Genomic DNA, 22,602 nt, shown 5'->3' with positions numbered 1-22,602 from the left:
GAAAAAGGGGGAGAGAGTGCAATGGTCTGAGTTGTAATTTTTTTTAAAAAAAAAACCCTTGTGTTTACACTTCCAGAACCAGATTTGGAAGACTGCAATTTTGCCTGTCGAGGGTCATCACCCCAAGAAAGTCTTTCTTCCATGTAAGTATATTTTACCAAAAAAATACACATGGAAGGCAATAATGGAATGTTGAGATAGGATGAGGTCAGAAAGAGGGCTGTTTCACCTGACAGACTAGAGAGCAGTGAAAGCAGTATCAGTTTTACTTTTAAAAACAACAACAACTGGTTTTCCACATGTCTTCAAACCGTTATTTAGCCATCTGTCCATATGTGTTGGACTACAACTCCTATCGTCCCCAGCCGCTTGAATGTTCTTGTTTCTGCGCTACAGAAATTTGCCTGATTCTTATTAGCTTAGAACCTTTCTAAGTCACATGCTCTTCACTCAGAGTTAGTAAAAAAAAGCAACAAGGATACACAATGCAAAGCATCAGCAGTTCCTATTACCAGCTCCTATCCTGCCTGTACTGTTTTTGTCCCAAGTCATTTATTTAGTTAGTTTATTTATTTATTTTGTCCAATACATAATACACATTGAAGAGAAAGATATGTAATAATATAAGTAAAGAAAAGAATAGAAGAAAAGATATAAAAGTATAGGTGAACATATTAGAAAGGAAGATAAGATAAATGAGATAAGGAGAGACAATTGGACAGGGGATGGAAGGCACACTGGTGCATTTATGCACTTATGACTGGTGGTGTCTCAATTTATGCATATATCACTTGCTAAGTAAGCGAAGCATGGTGATTTATGTTACCGCCCCATGCTATCGTGTTCACCAGCCAATAGGTTAGTTTCTAGTTTTCTCACTTGTACCTAAGCATGTTACAAATAACAATCTCTTTATTCTTCCACATCCCCATGAAATTGCCTTTCTCTTGTCCTCAGCCTATGGCTGAGAGAGGCTAGAGACATTTTTAGCTATTGCAAAGTAGTGCTTCCCCTCTTTATACCAGCAGCAACCCATAACAATGTCAAGGTGAGTTAAAGCTGATGTGTTTCACCAACTATTTTGACAAGGGCTTAATCAGCAGAAAGTAGAGAGATGCCCTTTTTTCCCCTGCAATTCTGAAACTGTTTTTTCCCCTTCCACATCGGGAGCTTTTGGCAGCCCAACTACTAATTGGCAGCTGGGAGAGAAGTACAGTAAAGCAGGAAATCCTCTTCTCTCCCATTTTTTCAGGCAGCCCTCCCGTGCCATCAAATAGTTCGCTTGTTTTGACTGCCAGTTTATTGCTCTTTCAAAACTCCATAAGGAAGCTGCTCTGAAAACAAGCCTGCTTAGACCAGAGATAAGCAGGGTGACTTAACTCTCCAGTCTTACTGCACAATATTTCACCTCGCCCCATCTCACCAATCAGCTTGGCAGGAAGCTTTTTTTTTTTAAAGTATTAGATTTCTGCAAAAGATAAAAGGCAAAAAGACAACAAAGGAGGGTTAGGAAAAGAGGGATTAAGGAAAAAGCAAAATCAGAAGTTCAAAGAGGAAAAGGAAGGCAGTGCTTTGTACTGTATAGCCTTTAACTTAACGACACAAGCAAAATCAGAGCACCATATCTGATGGCAAGTTAGAAGAGGAGCTGTAGATCAGGGGTGGACAATTAATTTTGGCATGGGGGATGGTTTTAGAGGGCCGGACTAATATAATTAACTCAGTCCTACCCAATACTGTATATAGTATACATATGCTATCTTTCCATAAACAAACAGTATGTTAAACAATGCAAAGATTTACAATACAATGAAAATATGGAGGACCTAATTGCATCATTATTTAATGATGAGATGATGAACTGCAACCAGCTTGTGATTGTTCACTTTAGAAAATTGTTAGCTTTAACAGTCACTGCGCTGGAGTGTTTGCATGGTTTCTGTGTTTGGTAGGAGGTCGGGGACCGCTGCAGTGGGAGGATGAAAGAGTTCACCATGTCTGCTGGGACACCTCTGGTTCTTGCTTTCCTGATGAATCATGAGGAAAGCAGGAACCGGAGGAGTCCCGGCAGATGCAGTAAGTTCTTTCATCCTCGCATTGGAGCGGACCCCGACCTCCGCGGACCGGTTACAGGTAGCAGGTGGGCCGGTCACAGACAACGGGCGGGCTGGATGCAGCCCGCAGGCCTCCCCTTGCCCAGGTCTGCAGTAGAGGATACATACATAGGATTTTTATGCTGGTGGTAATATGGATGGATAATATCACATTAGCTCCAGTGTTCCCTCTAATTTTTTTTTTGGGTGGGCGGAAAAGTATAGTGTCTGAGCGGCAGTCCCTTCGGGACTGGGTGGCACAGAAATAATAAATAAATAAACAAACAAACAAACAAACAAATAAAAACCCCACCCTGTTTTGCCTCAGAGAATTTCAAAATAAAATACTGTACTGTGTGTCTATAACAGTGAGCTCATAATAGGGCAACTCTGTCAATATCAAAATGCCACTTAAATAGTTGAGCTAGTTTCAAACTAGATTTTGATTTTCTTTCTCTCTTCCTTACTCCCATTCTTTTTCTTTCTCTTTTCCTTCCTCTCTTTTTTCTATCTGTTTGTCTCTCTTCCTCTCTCTCTCCTTCCCTCTCACTCTTTCCCTCTCGGCTTCTGGGCAGGTTTGGAAAACTCTGAGTTGATGATGATTTTTAAGTGAGCGATTGCTCACTGCTCAGCTTAGAGGGAACTATGATTAGCTCTGTTGATCTCTAATCTGGTCTTCTATCCCTGTCTCACACCCAAATTAGTACTACCGTATGTGAAATAAAGAAACATATGGCTACTAGTTTGGCCTGGTTCGGGCATACCAGTAGTGGCAGAAGTGCAGGGTTCTGCCCACCCGTACAAATGTCACAATTTTTTTAACCCTCTGCGCATGCACTAACCCGCCTGCACATATGCAGAGGGTGAAAAAGCACGCTTGACAGGGAAGCAAAGTGCACGCTTCTGAACTGATAGGAAAGGTAAGTAGATTTCACCACTGGTGCATACCCAACATGATTGTGTAACTAGGAGGCCTGTAAAGTGGGAGAAGTGAAATGGATGAGCTGCTATAGCCTCCAGTCTTATTTCAGGAAGGAAATGACTAAAAATGATAAATATAGGAAATGTTAACAATTCCTCCTTTTCGTTTTCACACAATCTCTCCTCTCCTCCTAAAAAAGAGGTGGGTTTTCATTGAAATCTTTAGTTCAATTATGATGCTCTTGGGTTTCAGTTCTTTCAATATAAAAGTTTGTCTTTAGTACTATTAGATGGGGTGACTCTGAAAGTTTTGATTAAATCCAAAATGGCTATATGTATTTTCCCTAAAAGATCTGTAGTTTTATTGTTCTTGGGTGTGGTTGCTTTGATATTTTCTGTATCACACATGCAAACACATACATACTTTCTTGTGGAAGACAGGAGTGTCAGCTAAATTCACTTTGGTAATTGGAATTACCTATATTTTATTACTTCTTTTAACTAAAAAAAATTGCTATTGGACAATATTGCAGCATCTGGAGAGCCATAGATATCAATTAAAAGAAGAGACAAAATATGTAGATTTGTAAAGCTGGGATAATTGCAATAAAGCAGCTAGGTAGCCTCAATAATTAAAGATATTCTTGACAAGAGAAGAGAAGACAGGTAGCTTTTTTCCTATGGCTAACACAATACCTGCAAATCCCATGCAGAATCTGCCCTGTATATTTTATTCTCAGAATGGGCTCCAACTTTTCCAACCATAAAGCATCTAGGATTACTAGCTATTGAAAAACCAAGAAATATGTTGATCATTAATGACGCTTTGTCCTGCAAACAGGTCTCCCATCAGCAGTCTCCCTACTCTCTTTGACCAGACGGTATCAGCTGGCAGTGGACAATTGGAAAATGTCCCCCAGGCCACACCAAACATTGAGCAGCTCTTGGAGAAACAGGGCAATGGAGAAGCTGGTGTCAATAGTGAGTTGTGGAAGAGGTCAATGGGTCAAGCCATTTTGTTGGTATTTGGCCACATTTTTTTAAAGTTGTCTTTGAGGGCTGCAAAGGATGTGGTGCATCAACCTAAGAGTGTCATTGGATTGAGTAGAGACATGGTTGTTACTGTTTTTCCCTTTTGGCAGGGACTTTTAGCCTTCACAAATTCATTCATTCATTCATCCATACATTCATCCACCCACCCATCCATCCATCCATCCATCCATCCATTCATTTATTAAACTTGTATGTCACCGAACTCTCGGAGGAGTTCCTTCCCTGGTAGGCAAAATATCTCACTCATAGCAAATTGGGGGTCATGTCTAGGCTGCCACCTGCTTCTCTTTGTACACCCAGCAAATTCCACCAAGACAGAAAAATGGGCCTAATATTAAGGAGTCTTAGAGGGACTGGGGAATGAATTAGGTATCCTAAAACTCTGCAGGCAACCCTTGAACCTAAAAAGTTTGATCCTGCTTATTTCAGAGATGGTTTTGCAGAAGGGATACTGGAAGGCTGCTTTTAACTGGGTCTTTGTGATTAAACCTGGGGCGACCAAAGGGAGGCAAAGCCTTTGTCAAGTAAGCCTCTGTAGTACCTTCCATTCATCACTGCAGTTGGGGCAGCCTTTCCCATCACTGTTCCATCACAAGGAAAATGGTAGCCTGATATCATCCAGGAACAGGCAGATGTGTCCTTAAAGGAAAGAGTTTAAGGTCATTCTTCCAAATATGAATGTGACAGGGGGTGGGTTTCAGCGGCTTCTCTCCAGTTCTGGAAAACTGGTAGCAGGAATTTTGAGTAATTCAGAGAATCTACAAGGGAAATTTTGAGTAGTTTGGAGAACCGGTAAATACAATCTCTTATTGGCCCCTCCCCTATCTGTTCTCTGCCTCCCAAGAACCAGCTGATCAGGAGGAAATAGGGATTTTGAAGTGACCTTCCTCTGGAGTGGGGTGGGAATGGAGGTTTTACAGTATCCTTTCCTGACCACATCCACCAAGCCAGACCCGCCATGCCATACCACCAAGCCACGCCGACAGAACTAGTAGTAAAAAAAAATTGAAACCCACCATTGGAATGTGAACATTAATAGGTTAAGTCCTTTCTGCCATCTGGGATGCTTTCTACCAATCATAGGGAGGAAGAGATTCAGTAATTAGTTTTTCTACAATTTCCATCATGTTTCATCATTATGGATACTAGGTGGAGATCTGGGACTTATAGTTTAACCCCAATGGGAAGTTTGTGGTTGGAAACTAGTAGAACAGAGAGGGAGACTGGGAAGATGAGTTCAAATCTTCCCATGATTATGATTATGGTTATGATTTATTAGACTTGTATGCCGCCCCTCTCCTGAGATAAATCGTAGATGCTTTTATTTGAATTCTTTTGAAATAATAATTCTAAAGGGAGGAGAAAATCTTATGCTATATATATTTTTCCCAATAGACAGTTTTTGATTTCAGAATTAAAAAATCCAATAATTGATCAACATCATCATACTTTTTTCTAGACACACCTTCTGATCCTGTGTTTAAGTCAATATATGGAAGAGGTCTAGAAGTGTGGCCCCTATCCATGTGCTCCATCTCTGTATTATTATTATTATTATTATTATTATTATTATTATTATTATTATTATTATTATTAGATTTGTATGCCGCCCATCTCCAGAGACTCGGAGCGGCTCACAACAACAAAACAGTACAAATCCAATGGTTAAAAACAATTTAAAACCCTTAATATAAAAAACAATCATATATCTCATACAAACCATACGTAAAGCGGAAACGGCCCAGGGGAATCAATTTCCCCATGCCTGACGGCAGTGGTGGATTTTAGGAAGTTTGCGAAAGGCAAGGAGGGTAGGGGCAATACTAATCTCTGGGGGGAGTTGATTCCAGAGGGTCAAGGACGCCACAGAGAAGGCTCTTTCCCTGGGTCCCGCCAGACGACATTGTTTCATCAACGGGACCCGGAGAAGGTCAACTCTGTGGGACCTAACTGGTCGCTGGGACTCGTGCGGCAGAAGGCGGTCTCGGAGATATTCTAGTCCAATGCCATGAAGGCCTTTATAGGTTAAAACCAACAGTTTGAATTGTGACCGGAAACTGATTGGCAACCAATGCAGAGCGTTACAGTAGTCGAACCTCGAGGTGATGAGGGCATGAGTGACTGTGAGCAGTGACTCCTGGTCCAGGTAGGGCCGCAACTGGTGCACCAGGCGAACCTGGGCAACCCCCCGCTCGCCACAGCTGAAAGATGGTTCTCTAATGTAAACTGTGGATCGAGGAGGACGCCCAAGTTGCAGACCCTCTCTGAGGGGTCAGTAATTCCCCCCCCCCGGGTGATGGACGGACAGATGGAATTGTCCTTGGGAAGCAAAACTCACAGCCACTCCATCTTATCAGGGTTGAGTTTGAGGCTGTTTGAGTCTTGTAGTCCTGTCTCTCTAATTTTCTTATCTTTCTTTCCATCCAAGATAGACGTTGCTATCACCTACTGCTCCACTGACTCCATAACATGTTGACTAAATTCATAAATGGAATATAAGAAGGATTTTATACTGCTTTTACCAGCTTAGAAATTGCTAATTGCAATAAGCTACTCCCTAACTTCTTAATCATTGTAGGGTGTTGAAAGCTAGGATAACCTGTATCAACTGAGATACACTTAAAGTGCAGTTCTTTGGACCTTGTTCAATTAGTATGATTATAGTTTTTCAGACTTTTCATTTGATTTTACCGTTAAATATAAACACTGTACAGATAAGTACATGTAGTCAGGTTAATTAGACTGTAAAATATGTAAGTCTTCCATTATAATATATTTTTGCTTAGATTTAATATTACAGTTGTTACATTTGCTTGGATTTAACATTATTGGAACATGTTATACTTTATTGGATTTTTCTTCTAAATTTTAGAAATGGACTCTGAGATAATGACATAGTAGTTATAATTAACAATGTTATATATAAATTTTGTTTCTATAAAGAAGCCATGCCTTAGCCTATTGTAGTGATTGAAGCCAGGTTCCTTTTTACATCACAAATACAAATTCCTTGTGTGTCCAGTGACACTTGGCCAATAAAGAATTCTGTTCTATTTTATTAAAAAGGACTGAGAGTTGGATTGGCAGGTCATTCTGGTCATGTTGAAGCTAGTGACAATTACTGCAAATGTAAATCCATTTCATATGTACTGCATTTTAACAGTGTATTAACATGGTTACCCCTCTTTTTTCCATCCTCATCTTTCTCTCTCCCCCTTCTCCCGCTCCTACTTCCTGTAGTTGTAGAGATGCTCAAAGCACTTCATTCACTACAGAAAGAAAATCAGCGCCTTCAGGAGCAGATCATGACGTTGGCAGCTAAAAAGGAGCGCCTGCAGCTTCTAAATGTCCAGCTCTCTGTTCCCTTTCAAATGGTGACCACCAGCAATGGCCCCTCGAGCCAGGCCCAATACATCCTAGCTCCCAACAGTAAGCAAACCTAACTGTAGTGGTTTTTGATTCTTGAAAGAGGCATCACTGCTAATATCTGAACAACATTGAAAACAAAACATTCTCCAATGCACTTGCAAGGAGAGTCCAAGATGGGTTATACTCCAGTCTGATTGGCTGGGACTGAGTTTTAATTTAAATAATTATTAGGCAGGCACCGCCTCCCCCCCCTTAGCCCTCCAGTCTAAAAAACTCAGTCGCAGTAAAGGGACTACTGAGTTATTTCTCTTACATAGTAATTGTAATTAGTTTAATTCTTGTGGTTTCTGTATGTTACTAACTTCTCTCTTTTCTTTTCTTTAGGTATATGGGGGTTTTTTCGCCTCGGGCGGGTCTGGGTTCTTAACCTCCAGTGGGTTTACCCAGTGCCTGCAGCTCCTCCATACTGGCACCCACTCAGGCAGAGGAGACTCTGCTGGGCCACGTCGGTGGGTGCAGGAGTGAGCGTCCGGGCTGCCTACCCCCGAGGTGGCACCCGGAGGTCGAGGAAGTGGTTGACGCCTCGGGGGGTCCGTCCCCCCCCGGCGAACACACCACGGGGCCGGGAGGAGGCTCCTCTCACGGCGGCCCGCGAGGGAGGACGTTTCCCTATTCCAACCACCCCCGAGGAAGAAGGCGGGCGTGAGCCGATCCGAGCCCGAGTGAAAACAGCGGATCGGCTCTTTGATGAAAGATTTTCGCCGGCGGAAAGTACAGGAGCGCGGGAATCGCCGCCTTTCCCGCCCGCCGGCAATGTATCCATCGGTTGCCAGGGATACAGCCGGCAGCCATCTTGGGGAGGTCACCGTGACGTCATCCGGCGGCCATCTTGGGGTGGTCCAGGGAGGCCCGGCTGACTACTCTCACCCAATCAGGCCCCGTCGCCATGACAACCAGCCGGCGGCCATTTTGGTGAGGTCGCCGGCTTGGAAATGCACCGGGACACAAGCCTCGTGGAAAGAGGCTGTTAGCACAGGCGCAGTGAGGAAAAAATTTAACCAATTTCACTTTCGCCTTCCCGGTAGCGACCAGCGGCTGCAAAGATCCCTGTAGCTGACCCAACTAGTTTCTGTGGCTCAGCGGAGACCGTGAGTTGATACTAGGGACATGGCGGACCAGGCAGCACCTGTTGGGGAGGAGGCTACTGTTCCCAAGCCTAGCACCCCCAAGGAAAAGTCCTCCAAGACCAAGTCATCTCAGAGCTCCTCATTAAGGGATGCAGAGAAGCGCATCAGAGCGCTGGAAAAACAGCTGGAGGCATCACAAAAGGCAGCTGGCCCGGCTTTGCCCCCCACCCAGCAATTTATTGCCAATCCCCCCAGTGCCTCCCCCACGTTATACCAGGGGATGACAACATTAGCCTCAGAGAAGGATTGGTCCCCAGAGAGAGGGAGCCAAACCTGGCTACCATCCAGGCCTGACCATTATGGCCCGGGGAGGCAAGCGGTGGGGTGGCCTTCCAACTACCCCCCCACTCAACCTTTGCAATACGCACAGACTGCCACCTTCACCCCTACGGCGGCAGGCTTTCGCAATACCCAGGATGCGTGGCAGAACATGCCCCCGGCCCTGCAAGAACTGATTACATCCACTTACAACCAGGGCCTAGTCACGGGGGCACAACAGCACCAACAGGTCCCCGGGGGACCTTCCCCAATGAGACCTAGGGACATCTGGACGGCTCCTGGCACGCAATCGGTAACAGAATCCATGGATGAGGAGGAGGCCTACCGAGAGGAATTTAGTGAGGCTGAGGAAGACCTGTCCGGGGATGACCAACCCCCGGAACAGCCCGCCTACACGGGTCTATTCAAGCCTTCCCTCTTCAAGGTGATCCTAAACAAGGCCAAGCTGACCATCGATCAGGCCGGCGAGAGTGGTCAGGCGGCTCCGCCAGAAGCATCTCAGCCAACAGGGGGTCTGTTCGTGTTTCCCAAGCAGGAGACTGTGAACATCCCATCCTCAAATTTGTTCCTGGAGACCATTCAGCGCCCGTGGGAAAACCCGGCGGCGGCCCAGGGTCCCTCCAATCTGGACCGCAGATTCTACACCTTCGACCACCAGATGGAGGAGCTGTTGGAATTTCCACCGGTGGACAAGCCCGTAACGAGCCTGGTGTCCAATGCCCTAGTGCCCTCTGAGTCTCAGGAGGGCCTGAAGGCGGAGGACAAGCGAGCGGAGAACGTGGCTCGCAGGACCCACCAGATGGCGGCCTGGGCAGTGCGAGCCGCCTCGGCGGCCTCGTTTTTCAACAGGGCCATGATACTATGGATCAAGGAGATCCAGGACAGAGCGGACCCAGAGGACGGCAGACTGCGTCAGGACCTCAACAAGTTGTTGGCGGCCACTGAGTTTTCAGCAGATGCCACGGTCAATGCCGCTAAATTTGCATCGCGGGCAATGGCCTCCTCAGTGGCCTCACGCAGACTCATCTGGCTCCGCAATTGGCAGGTGGACGTCAAGTCTAAATGGAGCCTTGCCTCATCCTCGTTCAAGGGTAAAAAGCTGTTCGGGGAAGTCCTCGACGATGTACTGGTCGAGGACAAGGACAAGAAGAAGGTGATGCCCAGGGCTAACAGACGGCAGGATAGGCGCTCCACCCCCTATCAGCGCCGGCAGCCCTTTTGAACAGAGCCCTCCTCGACCAACACCCAGGCGTCGAGGCCGTACTTCCAGGGCTCCTTCAACCAGGGATCTTTCAGATCGGACAGGCCCTACCAGTCCGACAGGGGCAGATCGTTCCACGGCCGTCGCCCCTTCAGAGGGGGCAACAGGGGCTTTAGGAAGAGCAAATGACTCTCAATGCGAGATCCCCCTAGGCGGCAAGTTGCGGCTTTTTCCGGACATCTGGGAGACCACCTCATCGGACGCGTGGGCGACATCTACGGTTTCCCAGGGTCTGCGGATCGAGTTCATTCGACCCCCCCCCACAAAGCTTCCTCCCTTGCCGTATTCCGTCAGATCCACAAAAGCGGAGACTCCTACTTCAAGAGGTGTCTCACCTCCTAGAGATAGGGGCCATAGAGGAGGTACCCTTGGCTCACCAAGGCAGGGGATTTTACTCAGCAATTTTCCTCGTGCCAAAAGCCTCAGGAGGCGTTCGTATGATCCTCAACCTCCGGCAGTTGAATCTCTATGTGAAATACAGGAGATTCAAGATGCACTCACTAAAGTCCATTCTGGCCTCCATAAGACAAAACGACCTTATGACATCCATAGACCTGAAGGAGGCCTACCTTCATGTACCCATATTTCCACATCACAGACAATTTCTAAGGTTCTACCTCAACGGCACGCACTTCCAATACAAGGCGATGCCCTTTGGACTCTCTTCCGCCCCCAGGACGTTCACAAAATTACTGGACGTCCTCACAGCAAGTCTCAGACGTCAGTCGGTACGGGTGATGGCGTATCTCAACGATATCGTCATTCTGTCAAGGACCAGAGAGCAAGCAGACAGGGACTCTCTTTTGACAATCCAGACATTACAAGACCATGGCTTTACAGTCAACTGGTCCAAGAGCCATCTAACACCGACTCATCGCCTCGCCCACTTGGGCACCACTATAGACTCTGTCCGGGGGATGGTTTTTCTGTCCCAGGAAAGACAAAGAACAATCAGAACTCTGATAGGGGAACTGGGACTTCAACGTTGTCCCACTCTTGCCCTGCTGTCAAGGATCCTAGGGACACTAGTATCGTGTATCGATATAGTGCCATGGGCAAGACACCATCTGCGTCCACTCCAATGGTTCCTGCTGCCATATCAGAGACTCAAGACCAGTCACTCTCACAGGCGAGTTTCCCTCAGTCCCAGGGTTCGCAACTCTCTACGATGGTGGAGGTCCCATTCACTGACCAAGGGCTCCACATTCTTAGACAGGGAATTGGTTACTATAACAACGGACGCCAGTTTGACAGGGTGGGGAGCTCACCTCTCCTCACATATGGTTCAGGGACTCTGGGATCCTCAGGACCTAATAGAAATCAACATAAATTTCCTGGAACTGAAGGCTGTTTCATTAGCCCTCCACAGCCTAGCTCACTTAGTACGGGGCTGCCATGTACGCATCCTTACCGACAACGTCTCCACACGTTCCCACATCAACCGACAAGGGGGAACACGGTCACGTCGACTTATGAAGGAGTCAACATTACTTCTCAGATGGGCAGAGATGAACCTGGCTTCACTATCGGCGGAACACATCTCGGGCGTGGAGAATGTGTGGGCGGACTGGCTCAGCCGTCAGACACTCGACCCGAGCGAATGGCGACTGGACCCCGGGATCTTTCAAGAGGTGGTAAGGAGATTCGGGGAGCCGGTGATAGACCTGTTCGCTACCAACTTAAACACCCAACTTCCCCGCTTCTTCTCTCGTTACCCGAACCCGGGCACGGAGGGAGTGGATGCCTTAACTCTTCAATGGCCTCCGGGTCTCCTATACGCGTTTCCACCCGTTTCCATCCTCCCCAGAGTGATAAGGAAGATTCTGGAGGAGAGAGCGGAAGTGATATTAATAGCTCCGTTTTGGCCCCGTCGCATATGGTTCGCGGACCTAGTACAACTATCAAGGTCGCCCAGCTGGAAAATACCGGATCAAAGGATCTCTCTGACGCAGGGATCCTTCTCACACCCGGAACCACAGTGGTGGCAGCTAACCGTGTGGCGCTTGAGCGGGAGTATCTAAAACAACAAGCTCTACCTGACACGGTCATTGAGACCATACAAGCTGCCCGGCGGCCTTCCACGAGACGCATTTACCAGGCAACTTGGAAGGCCTTCCACGATTTCTGTGAACAATGACAGTCAGACCCTCAGATGGCGTCGCCACAGGTGGTGCTAACCTTCCTGCAGGCAGGACTAGACAAGGGCCTTGCCCCTAACACCTTACGCCGTCATGTGGCCACGCTGGCCACAATCCTTCCAACAGACGGGTTCAGGTCACTTACCAGACATCCCTGGATTAGAGACTTTCTGAAGGGAGCGGCCAATCTCAAACCACCAGTGATACATCGGTTTCCTTCGTGGGACCTTCCCTTAGTATTGCACGCATTGACAGGTCCTCCATTTGAGCCCATACGTCAGATTTCAATGAGGCTGCTGACTCTTAAGACTGCCTTCCTGGTTGCAATCACCTCAGCCAGGAGGGTCTCTGAGATGGCCGCCTTGTCTACAAGACCGGACCTTTGTAAGTTTGAACCTAACAGGGTTGTGCTTAGACTAGATCCGGCGTTTATCCCAAAGGTAAACACCTCTTTTCACAGGAGTCAGGATATCATACTGCCGGACTTCTGTACTCAAGGAACTCATCCATCCATTTTGAGGTGGCACAAACTGGACGTGAGGCGAGCCCTAAAAATTTATGTTAGAAGGACTCAGCCTGTTAGAACATCTGAGGCCCTGTTTGTGTCCTTTTCCACTAGAAGCAGAGGTACCAAGGTGTCTTCCACAACTATAAGTAGATGGTTGAGGGAATGTATTGCAGAGGCATATCGAACTAAAGGATCCCCAGTTCCTCCGGGGATAACAGGACATTCGACTCGAAGTGCTGCTGTTTCATCAGCCTGGCGTACCCAGGCATCCTTAGAGGACATATGTAGAGCGGCCACGTGGGCAGCGCCGTCAATCTTTATAAAACACTATAGGATTGATTCCTTTGCCTCAGAGGAAGCTACATTTGGGAGAAGGGTGCTGCAAGGGGTCTGTTCGTATGAGGAACCCCTGGTCCAGTCCTGTCCCTCCCTGTGATCATAACTTGGGCATATCCCATCTTGGACTCTCCTTGCAAGTGCATTGGAGAAAGACCGTTGAACTTACCTGAACGGTCTTCTCGATGCACTGCAAGGAGAGTCCAAACCCTCCCGATTTTGGGACCAGGGTTCTGTGGGGGTTTGAGGTTCATGGTTTGGTGTTTGAACGTTAAATTGTTTAATAAATGGTTTTGCTTTACTGCTCCTTCGCCTTACTTTAGACTGGAGGGCTAAGGGGGGGGGAGGCGGTGCCTGCCTAATAATTATTTAAATTAAAACTCAGTCCCAGCCAATCAGACTGGAGTATAACCCATCTTGGACTCTCCTTGCAGTGCATCGAGAAGACCGTTCAGGTAAGTTCAACGGTCTTTTTGAGTCATTAGCACTAGGGATGGTTGGTGCCATTTTGGGGGGGGGGGGTTGTTTAATGTACTTTTGCTATGTACTCTTTCTAATGGGTTGGGGTTTAGAGGAGGAGTTGTTATTATGACTGTAATGTTTTGTGAATTGTATCCTCTGTTCTGAACAATAGAGGAAACTACAATAGATCATTAACCAATACACTTTAAAAATGAAAAGTAAAGCAGGCAGAACCCTGCTCCCCAGGGAATAATATAGTGTGACCAATTAGTACAGTGTTGACTTCTTGATGAAAAGATTTATTTATTTATTTATTTATTTATTTGTTTACTTATTTACTTATTTATTTATTTACTTACTTACTTACTTGCTTGCTTATTTATTTATTTATTTGATTTGTATGCCGCCCCTCTCCGTATACTGCGTAGATGCTCTGGAAAGATACTCAGTATTATTATTATTATTATTATTATTATTATTATTATTATTATTATTATTATTAAGATTTGTATGCCGCCCCTCTCCGCAGACTCGGGGCAGCTCACAGCAGTGATAAAACAATATACAGTAACAAATCTAATATTAAAAGTCTAAAATAACAAATCTAACATTAAAAGTCTAAAAGCCCCGTTATTTAAAAATCATACACACAAACATACCATACATAAAGTTACACAGGCAAGGGGAGATGTCTCAGTTCCCCCATGTCTGATGGCAGAGATGGGTTTTTAGGAGTTTACGAAAGGCAAGGAGGGTGGGAGCAATCCTAATCTCTGGGGGGAGCTGGTTCCAGAGGGTAGGGGCCACCACAGAGAAGGCTCTTCCCCTGGGTGCCAGGTCCTACGGTCAGGTACACACGACCGACAGCAAAATTTAGATTTTTTTCTTCTTCTTTTTTTCCCTTCTGGCCTCTGGGTATGTTTTTCCTATTGCAGTAAATGAGGTTGAATGTGTATAATTTTGGAAGAGCTGTGCGTGCGTGTGTGTGTATATACATACACTTTATATTGTAGATAATTAGGGGTGGGCCACTGCCCGGACCGGGTGGTGGAACGCAGTGGGGCAGCGAAAACGGAGCTCCACCCCAGAGCACCCAATTTACACCCAAAGACGCTGAAACAAAATGCATAATCTACGCCCACAGTGTGGTAGTAAAAAATTTGGTAGCCCATCACTGCTTGTAGGTCATCTAGTACGACCCCCCCCCCCCAAAGTTATGACTTTGGAGTAGCATAGTGGAATGTCGTTTTGATTTTTTCTCTTCCCCTCTAGCCTACAACAGCGACTCATTTAGTATCAGCAAGAGCTCCCCTTGCAAGAATAGTTTTGGTATCGAGAATGCACTCTCCATTTCCTCTGAGGTAAGAAATATCTCTTTTTCTGGTTTTCATTTTCACTTAGCAGACTATCATGAGTCACACATTCTGAAGGCCACTGAATGAGACTGTGAGACTGAGAAGAGTGTGAAACCTGTTACTGAAATACAGTGATACCTCGTCTTACAAACGCCTTGTCATACAAACTTTTCGAGATACAAACCTGGGGTTTAAGATTTTTTTGCTTCTTCTTACAAACTATTTTCACCTTACAAACCCACCGCCACCGCTGGGATGCCCCGCCTCCAGACTTCCATTGCCACCGAAGGACCCGTTTTTGTGTTGCTGGGATTCCCCTGAGGCTGCCCTCCATGGGAAACCCCACGTCCAGACCTCCGTGTTCTTGTGATGCTGCAGGGGAATCCCAGCAGGGGAATCCCAGCAGCGCAAAAATGGGCACTTCGCTGGCAACGGAAGTCCGGAGGTGGGGTTTCCCAGCGAGGGGAACCTCAGTGAAATCGCAGCATCGCAAAAACACAGAAGCCTGGAGGTGGGAGTTCCCATGGAGGGGAGCCTCAGGGAAATCCCAGCAGTGCAAAAACAGGCGCTTTCAGCTGGCAAAAGGGGTGAATTTTGAGCTTGCACACATTAATAGCTTTTCCATTGATTCCTATGGGAAACATTGTTTCGTCTTACAAACTTTTCACCTTAAGAACCTCATCCCGGAACCAATTCAGTTTGTAAGAAAAGGTGTCACTGTACTGTACTTGCACATAAATTATCCACTTGAAATATCGGTGCATTATTCTCCCGGGTAAAGGTCCATTGGCTTTTCCCAGCTCAAACCCAAAAATATATTGGGGCCAATTCTGATGCTAGAAGCTTGGTCCCACCTGTCACCTGAAGTACTGAGTGCACTCTTCAAATGTCCAAGGTTTTTACCTTCTTTTTTTGAAAATAACAAAAAACAAGGCTCTTAATTCCTGTGATGCTGGTAATGTTTATTCAAATTGGAACAAACTTGGTTAAAAAATAAAAGTAGTAGTGACAGTAAAAAATTCAAGATAAATTGTGTAAAATTATGCACTTGCCATTCCTACACATATTCCATCCTGTAAAAATACAGAATCTCATTTTTTGGCACAGTGCTTGAAATATCTGTGCTTTTTTAAATGATGTAGAATTGGTGGAGATGATATCTATTGTTTCATATTGATCCTTCTCCCCCTTCTTCATTCCTTCCTTTGCAACTTGTGCGCCCTCCTCAATCCACAGCTGACATTGGAACATCATTTTTCGACTGTGGTGAGGAGGGCGTTTGCCCAGGTTCGCCTGGTGCACAAGTTTCTGCCCTATTTGGACAGGGAGTCATTGCTCACAGTCGCTCATGCCCTCATCACCTCGAGGTTCGATTACTGCAATGCTCTCTACATGGGGCTACCTCTGAAAAGTATTCGGAAATTTCAGATTGTGCAGAACGCGGCCGTGAGAGCCATTGTGGGGCTTCCTAGATTCGCCCACGTCTCTGCAACACTCCGTGGCTTGCATTGGCTGCCGATCAGTTTCCGGTCACAATTCAAAGTGTTGGTTATGACCTTTAAAGCCCTACATGGCATTGGACCAGAGTACCTCCGGAACCGCCTGCTACCGCACGAATCCCAGCAACCAATAAGATCCCACAGAGTTGGCCTTCTCCGGGTCCCATCAACTAAACAATGTCGTTTGGCGGGCCCCAGGGGAAGAGCCTTCTCTGTGGCGGCCCCGGCCCTCTGGAATCAACTCCCCCCGGAAATTAGAACTGCCCCCACCCTCCTCGTCTTTCATAAATTACTCAAGACCCATCTATACCGCCAGGCATGGGGGAGTTGAGACACCTTTCCCCCAGGCTTTTTTATATTTATGTTTGGATATGCATGTGTTGTTTGCTTTTTAAATATGATAGGGTTTTTATATGCTTTTTAATATTAGATTTGTTTTTGCTAGAATATTGTTTTTATTGTTGTTGTGAGCTGCCCCGAGTCTTCGGAGAGGGGCGGCATACAAATCTAATAAATTGAATTGAATTGAATTGAATTGAATTCCTTCCTTCTCTCCTTTCTCCCTCTTTCCTTCCTTCCTTCCTTCTTTCTTTCTTTCTTTCTTTCTTCCCATTATCTTTCTTTTCTTCTCTCTCCTTCCTCCCTCCCTCCCTTCTCCTTCCAGGATCTTCATTCAGGATGTCCAAGCAGGAGCAGCTCTTCTCTGTCCTTCCACAGCACACCACCACCTCTGCCCTTGCTGCAGCAAAGCCCTGTCTCACTTCCTCTAACTACTGGTGTCCAACAGCAGCCACAGCCACCACCAGTGAATGGCCTGAGCAGAGCCATGGGCACTGTTCATGGGGGAAGTGCCACAGCTACTCACAGCCTTGTGGATAGTCTCCTTGGCAATCTGGCAGGAGGGCAACAAATTCCCATCAATGGCATCCTAGGAAGTTTAAATGGCACTTTGGCCACCCAGACCCAGAATCCAGTACTGGCACAAACCAGTGGTCACCCTGGTCTGCAGCTCTCCATGAGCCAAAGCAGGTAAGATAAAGGGAAGACTAAAAGAAAGAAGCCAAGCTTCTAGGAGGCAGATTTTTAAATACTTTTTTTTTTGCTCTAAATTTGAGGACCTGTTCCACTTTATTTTTATTTACTCCTGATATTTTTTTTCATTACCATAATGATATATTTCTACATAGTTTATGATCAAAACATAAGAACCATAAGAACCACACATATTGTAATGACAATCAGAAAGGCAGTATATTTAAAATAATGCTGGCAGAATAAGAAAAGTGGGGGCTTCATCTTCAAACACCTGTTGGAAAAGTTGTGTTTTAAGTACAGCAATTTGAAGAGAAGATAAGTAGTGATGGGCGAACCCAACGGTGTTCGGGTTCGGCAAGTTCGGATGAACTTTACGCAAAAATCAGCCGAACCCGAACGGGGAATCCCTCCCACGAAGAGATTCCGGGAGCGGAGCTTTGACGTCACTGGCAGGTTGCTAAGGTGATCATTTCCTAGATTCCATGGATTCAAAGCGAGGTCTTCACGTAAAAATAAACATTGTTATTTTTACGAAAAAGGACAGTGCAGCGGCGCTGCAAGCAAAGGGCGGTCCTTTCACGTAAAAATAAACATGTTTATTTTTACCCTTTGCTTGCAGTGCCGCTGCGGTGTCCTTTCACTTAAAAATAACAATGTTTATTTTTACGTGACGACCTCCCTTTGAAGGAGCTGGGGAATCCCTCCCACGAAGAGATTCCGGGGGCGGAGCTTTGATGTCACCGGCAGGTTGCTGAGGACGCCAAGGTGATCAATTCCTGGATTCCATGGAATCCAGGAAGTGATCACTTTGGCGTTCTTAGCAACCTGCCGGTGACGTCAAAGCTCCGAACGCCGAACATGACCCCAAACTTTGCCCGAAGTTTGAAAAAATTTAGGGTTCATGTTCGGCATACCGAACACCGCAAAATTCGGTACGAACCCGAATTGTGCGGGTTCAGTTCGCCCATCACTAAAGATAAGCAAAAAGATAATTATGTTCCTTATGATATAAAGGGTCAAAGGAGCAGAGAGAGGCATTGCTTCCAGACCTCCATTCCCTTTACCACCCAAACTGAACAGTCAGGCTGGCCAAATTCAAATTGGAGGGTATGGTTACGTAGTTACCTTGAAGCTTTACCTTTGGGGCTTTATAAGTCAAAGGCATCAATACCTTCACAGCAGCGATGATAGGCTTGCAATTAGCTTGTACCCATCAGCACCATGCCTGCTACATTATTTTCAACTTCAATACCAGACAGGCTTCATAAGAGACCCATTAAACCAATATGGAGAAAATGAGAGCAGGAACATGATACCAGAGCTTTTTGTTCCAAAAAACATTGCAGCTGGGAGAATCAGCCAATTGGGCAAGGGCACCCCAGCAATTCCATCTGCTCATCTGGGTATAGCCAAGAGTCAGTAGCATTTCCAAATTTCAGACTTAATTTTTTTAGGAAAAGTGTAGAGAGAGAGAGCACTCATATAGCTCCTGGACAAATAACCCAACAATCTTGTTGCGATTTATCCACAACTTGATTTGTCCCAACCAGACTCTTATAGCCTATTCAGACCATTCCACAGCAGATTGTACTTGGCTCTGAATGAGAAGTAGAACTGTTATCAGTAGCATATGGATGATTCCTCACCCTAGTTCATAGGTGATCTCTTTCAGCTTCATGAAGGGATAAGGGTTAAGCCCTATAACATACTATATAAAAGAGGATATAAGCTCAAATGTTGATTCCTCTGCTCCAGAGGTGAGTTCCTCCTGGTTTGGACTGGTTCTATAGAACCGGTAGTAACTTGGCAGCCTGGGCCGCTGGAATTGGCAGCAACCCAGGCTTGCCACATCCCTGAACCCGTTCTCTTGGTGATGCCATAGGCAGCGCCGTCTTGTTTTTTGCTTCTGCCGAAAAGTTTTGTTTCAGCACTATGCATGTGCGCACCTGCGCGGTGCATCACTAAGCGAACTAGCAGTGGAGAAAACTGGAACCCACCCCTGTCCTGCCCATTCTTTGAACTGTATTATCCAACCCAGAAGGTAGTAGAACTATTGTAAAACCAGAGCGGGGGTGGTGCAGCAAGTAGAGTGCTGTATTGCAGCCCACTGAAGGTGACTGTAGATCTGCAGGTCAGCAGTTCAAATCTCATCACCGGCTCAAGGTTGACTCAGCCTTCCATCCTTCCGAGGTGGGTAAAATGAGGACCCGGATTGTGGGGGCAATATGCTGGCTCTGTTAAAAAGTGCTATTGCTAACATGTTGTAAGCCGCCCTGAATCTAAGGAGGAGGGCGGCATAAAAATCAAATAAATAAACAAACAAACAAACCCTGGGTTGGGCCGAGAGGCAGATAAGGAGCTGTGATGTTCCTTCAATACACCAGGGTGATTCGACACAAAAATATGTAACCCTTCCCTGGTGCAGAGCTGAAGGGATTGGATACTGTAGCCTAGAGGATAATTCTCTGCCTTACAAGGCAAAGGTTGCAGGTTCAAGTCCCATTGGGTATGGCTAGCTGATGAGGCCAAAATAAGGCCGAAATAGATCTATCCTAGTCTCCCTTAATTTTCAGCAAAAAAACATGTGACATATATATATATATATTTATAGCAGCACGAAGCTTACAACTTCAGCCTGATGATGGTGAATGTGATTTCACCAAAACGTCGCATAGACACTCAAAATATTACATGGGGCAAAACCCGAACTCAGAACAATCTACATACATATACCCGTAAAAATCTATGTATATATGTATTTGATACATATATATATATATATATATATATATATAGATAGATAGATAGATAGATAGATAGATAGATAGATATAGATATAGATATAGATATAGATATAGATATAGATATAGATATAGATATAGATATAGATATAGATATAGATATATTGGAATTCAAGTGGTCTTTTGCAGTAGTGCTGCATTGCACAAACTGCCCGGTTCTTTTTTTGTCTTCTTTCTTCCAGTATACCTAATGTGACTCACTTGTCAGAACAGCAGCGGCAGCTGCTCAGCCAGCCTGAGCTTCAACTGCAGCAATTGCAGCAGCTCTTAACATCGCAGCCACTCAACCCGGTAAGTAACATTTCATCAGACAACTGCTGGGTAAGAACCATTAGCTAAAACAGCAGGGCGCCAACTCGAGGTATAGGGTTTTCAAAAGAAAACAGTGTTTTATCAACATCACAGAACAAACTAGAATCAGACTGCTGTTCTTACTTCCCTTGGATAAAATCCAGTTTCCCTGTTCAGTATAATAATAATTTTATTTGAAAGTCAGAACACATGCTTCTCATCTCATTGCAGCTGCCAGATTTATTTATTTATTTATTTATGAGATTTGTATGCCGCCCCTCTCCGTAGACTCAGGGCGGCTAACAGTAATAATAAAACAGCATATGACAAATCTAATATTTAAGCCCACAAGATCATATGCTGCAACGTCCTACCGGTCAATGACTACTTCAGCTTCAACTGCAACAACACATGAGCATGCAACAGATTCAAACTTAATATGAACTGCTCCAAACTTGACTGTTAAAAATATGATTTCAACAATCGAGTTATCGAAGCGTGGAACTCATTGCCGGATTCATTTGTGTCAACCTCAACCCCCAACATTTCTCCCTTAGACTCTCCACGATTGACCTCTCCAGGTTCCTAAGAGGCCTGGTGTGCCTTTCGTCCCCTGTCCAATTGTCTTTCCTTTCTCTCATTTATCATATATGTTTTCTTTCTTTCATATATCCTCTCCTCTAAGTTCACTTTACCCTTATATATATTACCACATGTCTATTTTTCTTCCTATGTATTTGTGTATTGGACAAATGAATGAATGAATGAATAAATAAATAAATAAAATAACTAAAAACCCTTATTAAAAAACCAAACATACACACAAACATACCATGCATAAACTGTATAGGCCTGGGGGGAAAGGAATATCTCAATTCCCCCATGCCTGACAACAGAGGTGAATTTTAAGGAGCTTACGAAAGGTGAGGAGGGTGGGGGAATTTCTGATCTCTGGGGGGAGCTGGTTCAGGAGGGTCGGGGCCGCCACAGAGAAGGCTCTTCCCCTGGGTCCCGCCAAACGACATTGTTTAGTCGACGGGACCCGGAGAAGGCCAACTCTGTGGGACCTAACTGGTCGCTGGGATAAATGCAGCAGAAGGCGGTCCCGGAGATATTCTGCTCCAATGCCATGAAGGGCTTTATAGGTCATAACCAACACTTTGAATTGTGACCGGAAACTGATCGGCAACCAATGCAGACTGCAGAGTGTTGGTGTAAAATGGGCATACTTAGGGAAGCCCATGATTGCTCTCGCAGCTGCATTCTGCACGATATGAAGTCTCCAAACACTTTTCAAAGGTAGCCCCATGTAGAGAGCATTACAGTAGTCGAACCTCAAGGTGATAAGGGCATGAGTGACTGTGAGCAGCGACTCACGGTCCAAATAGGGCCACAACTGTTGCACCAGGCGAACCTGGGCAAACGCCCCCCTCGCCACAGCTGAAAGATGTTTCTCTAATGTGAGCTGTGGATCGAGGAGGACGCCCAAGTTGCGGACCCTCTCAGGGGGTCAATGATTCCCCCCACAGGGTGATGGATGGACAGTTGGAATTGTCCCTGGGAGGCAAAACCCACAGCCACTCCGTCTTATCAGGGTTGAGTTTGAGTCTGTTGACAGCCATCCAGACCCCAACAGCCTCCAGGCACTGGCACATCACATCCATTGCTTCGTTGACTGGACATGGGGTGGAGATGTACAACTGGGTATCATCCGCGTACTGATGATACCTCACCCCATGTCCTTGGATGATCTCGCCCAACTTTTTATGATGTTAAATAGCAGGGGGAGAGGACCGACCCCTGAGGCACCCCACAAGGGAGAGAAGCCTAGAGGTCGACCGCTGCCCTGACCCTCCACTAACACCGACTGCGACCGACCGGAAAGGTAGGAGGAGAACCACTGGAGAACAGTGCCTCCCACTCCCAACCTCTCCAGCCGGCACAGAAGGATACCATGGCTGATGGTATCGAAAGCCACTGAGAGGTCGAGAAGCACCAGGACAGAGAATAAACC

General features: G+C 45.8%; 1 protein-coding gene across 5 annotated transcripts in view; it reads left to right on the top strand.

The window, feature by feature from the left end:
• MLLT6 (MLLT6, PHD finger containing) overlaps positions 1–22,602 on the top strand; it is a 165,489-nt gene that overhangs the window by 138,640 nt on the left and 4,247 nt on the right. For 3 of the 5 annotated variants that reach the window (XM_070729837.1, XM_070729836.1, XM_070729839.1), the window contains exons 13-18: positions 77–143; positions 3,856–3,995; positions 7,308–7,496; positions 14,880–14,968; positions 17,126–17,490; positions 20,480–20,588. In XM_070729837.1, coding sequence (XP_070585938.1) covers positions 77–143; positions 3,856–3,995; positions 7,308–7,496; positions 14,880–14,968; positions 17,126–17,490; positions 20,480–20,588 — 959 coding nt within the window. The remainder of the gene's footprint in view (positions 1–76; positions 144–3,855; positions 3,996–7,307; positions 7,497–14,879; positions 14,969–17,125; positions 17,491–20,479; positions 20,589–22,602) is intronic. The other 2 variants (XM_070729838.1, XM_070729840.1) reach the window with 1 other exon arrangement.

This window comes from Erythrolamprus reginae, chromosome Z (assembly GCF_031021105.1).
Source record: "Erythrolamprus reginae isolate rEryReg1 chromosome Z, rEryReg1.hap1, whole genome shotgun sequence".
Taxonomy (NCBI): domain Eukaryota; kingdom Metazoa; phylum Chordata; class Lepidosauria; order Squamata; family Dipsadidae; genus Erythrolamprus; species Erythrolamprus reginae.
This window is presented reverse-complemented; position numbering and strand designations above follow the sequence as displayed.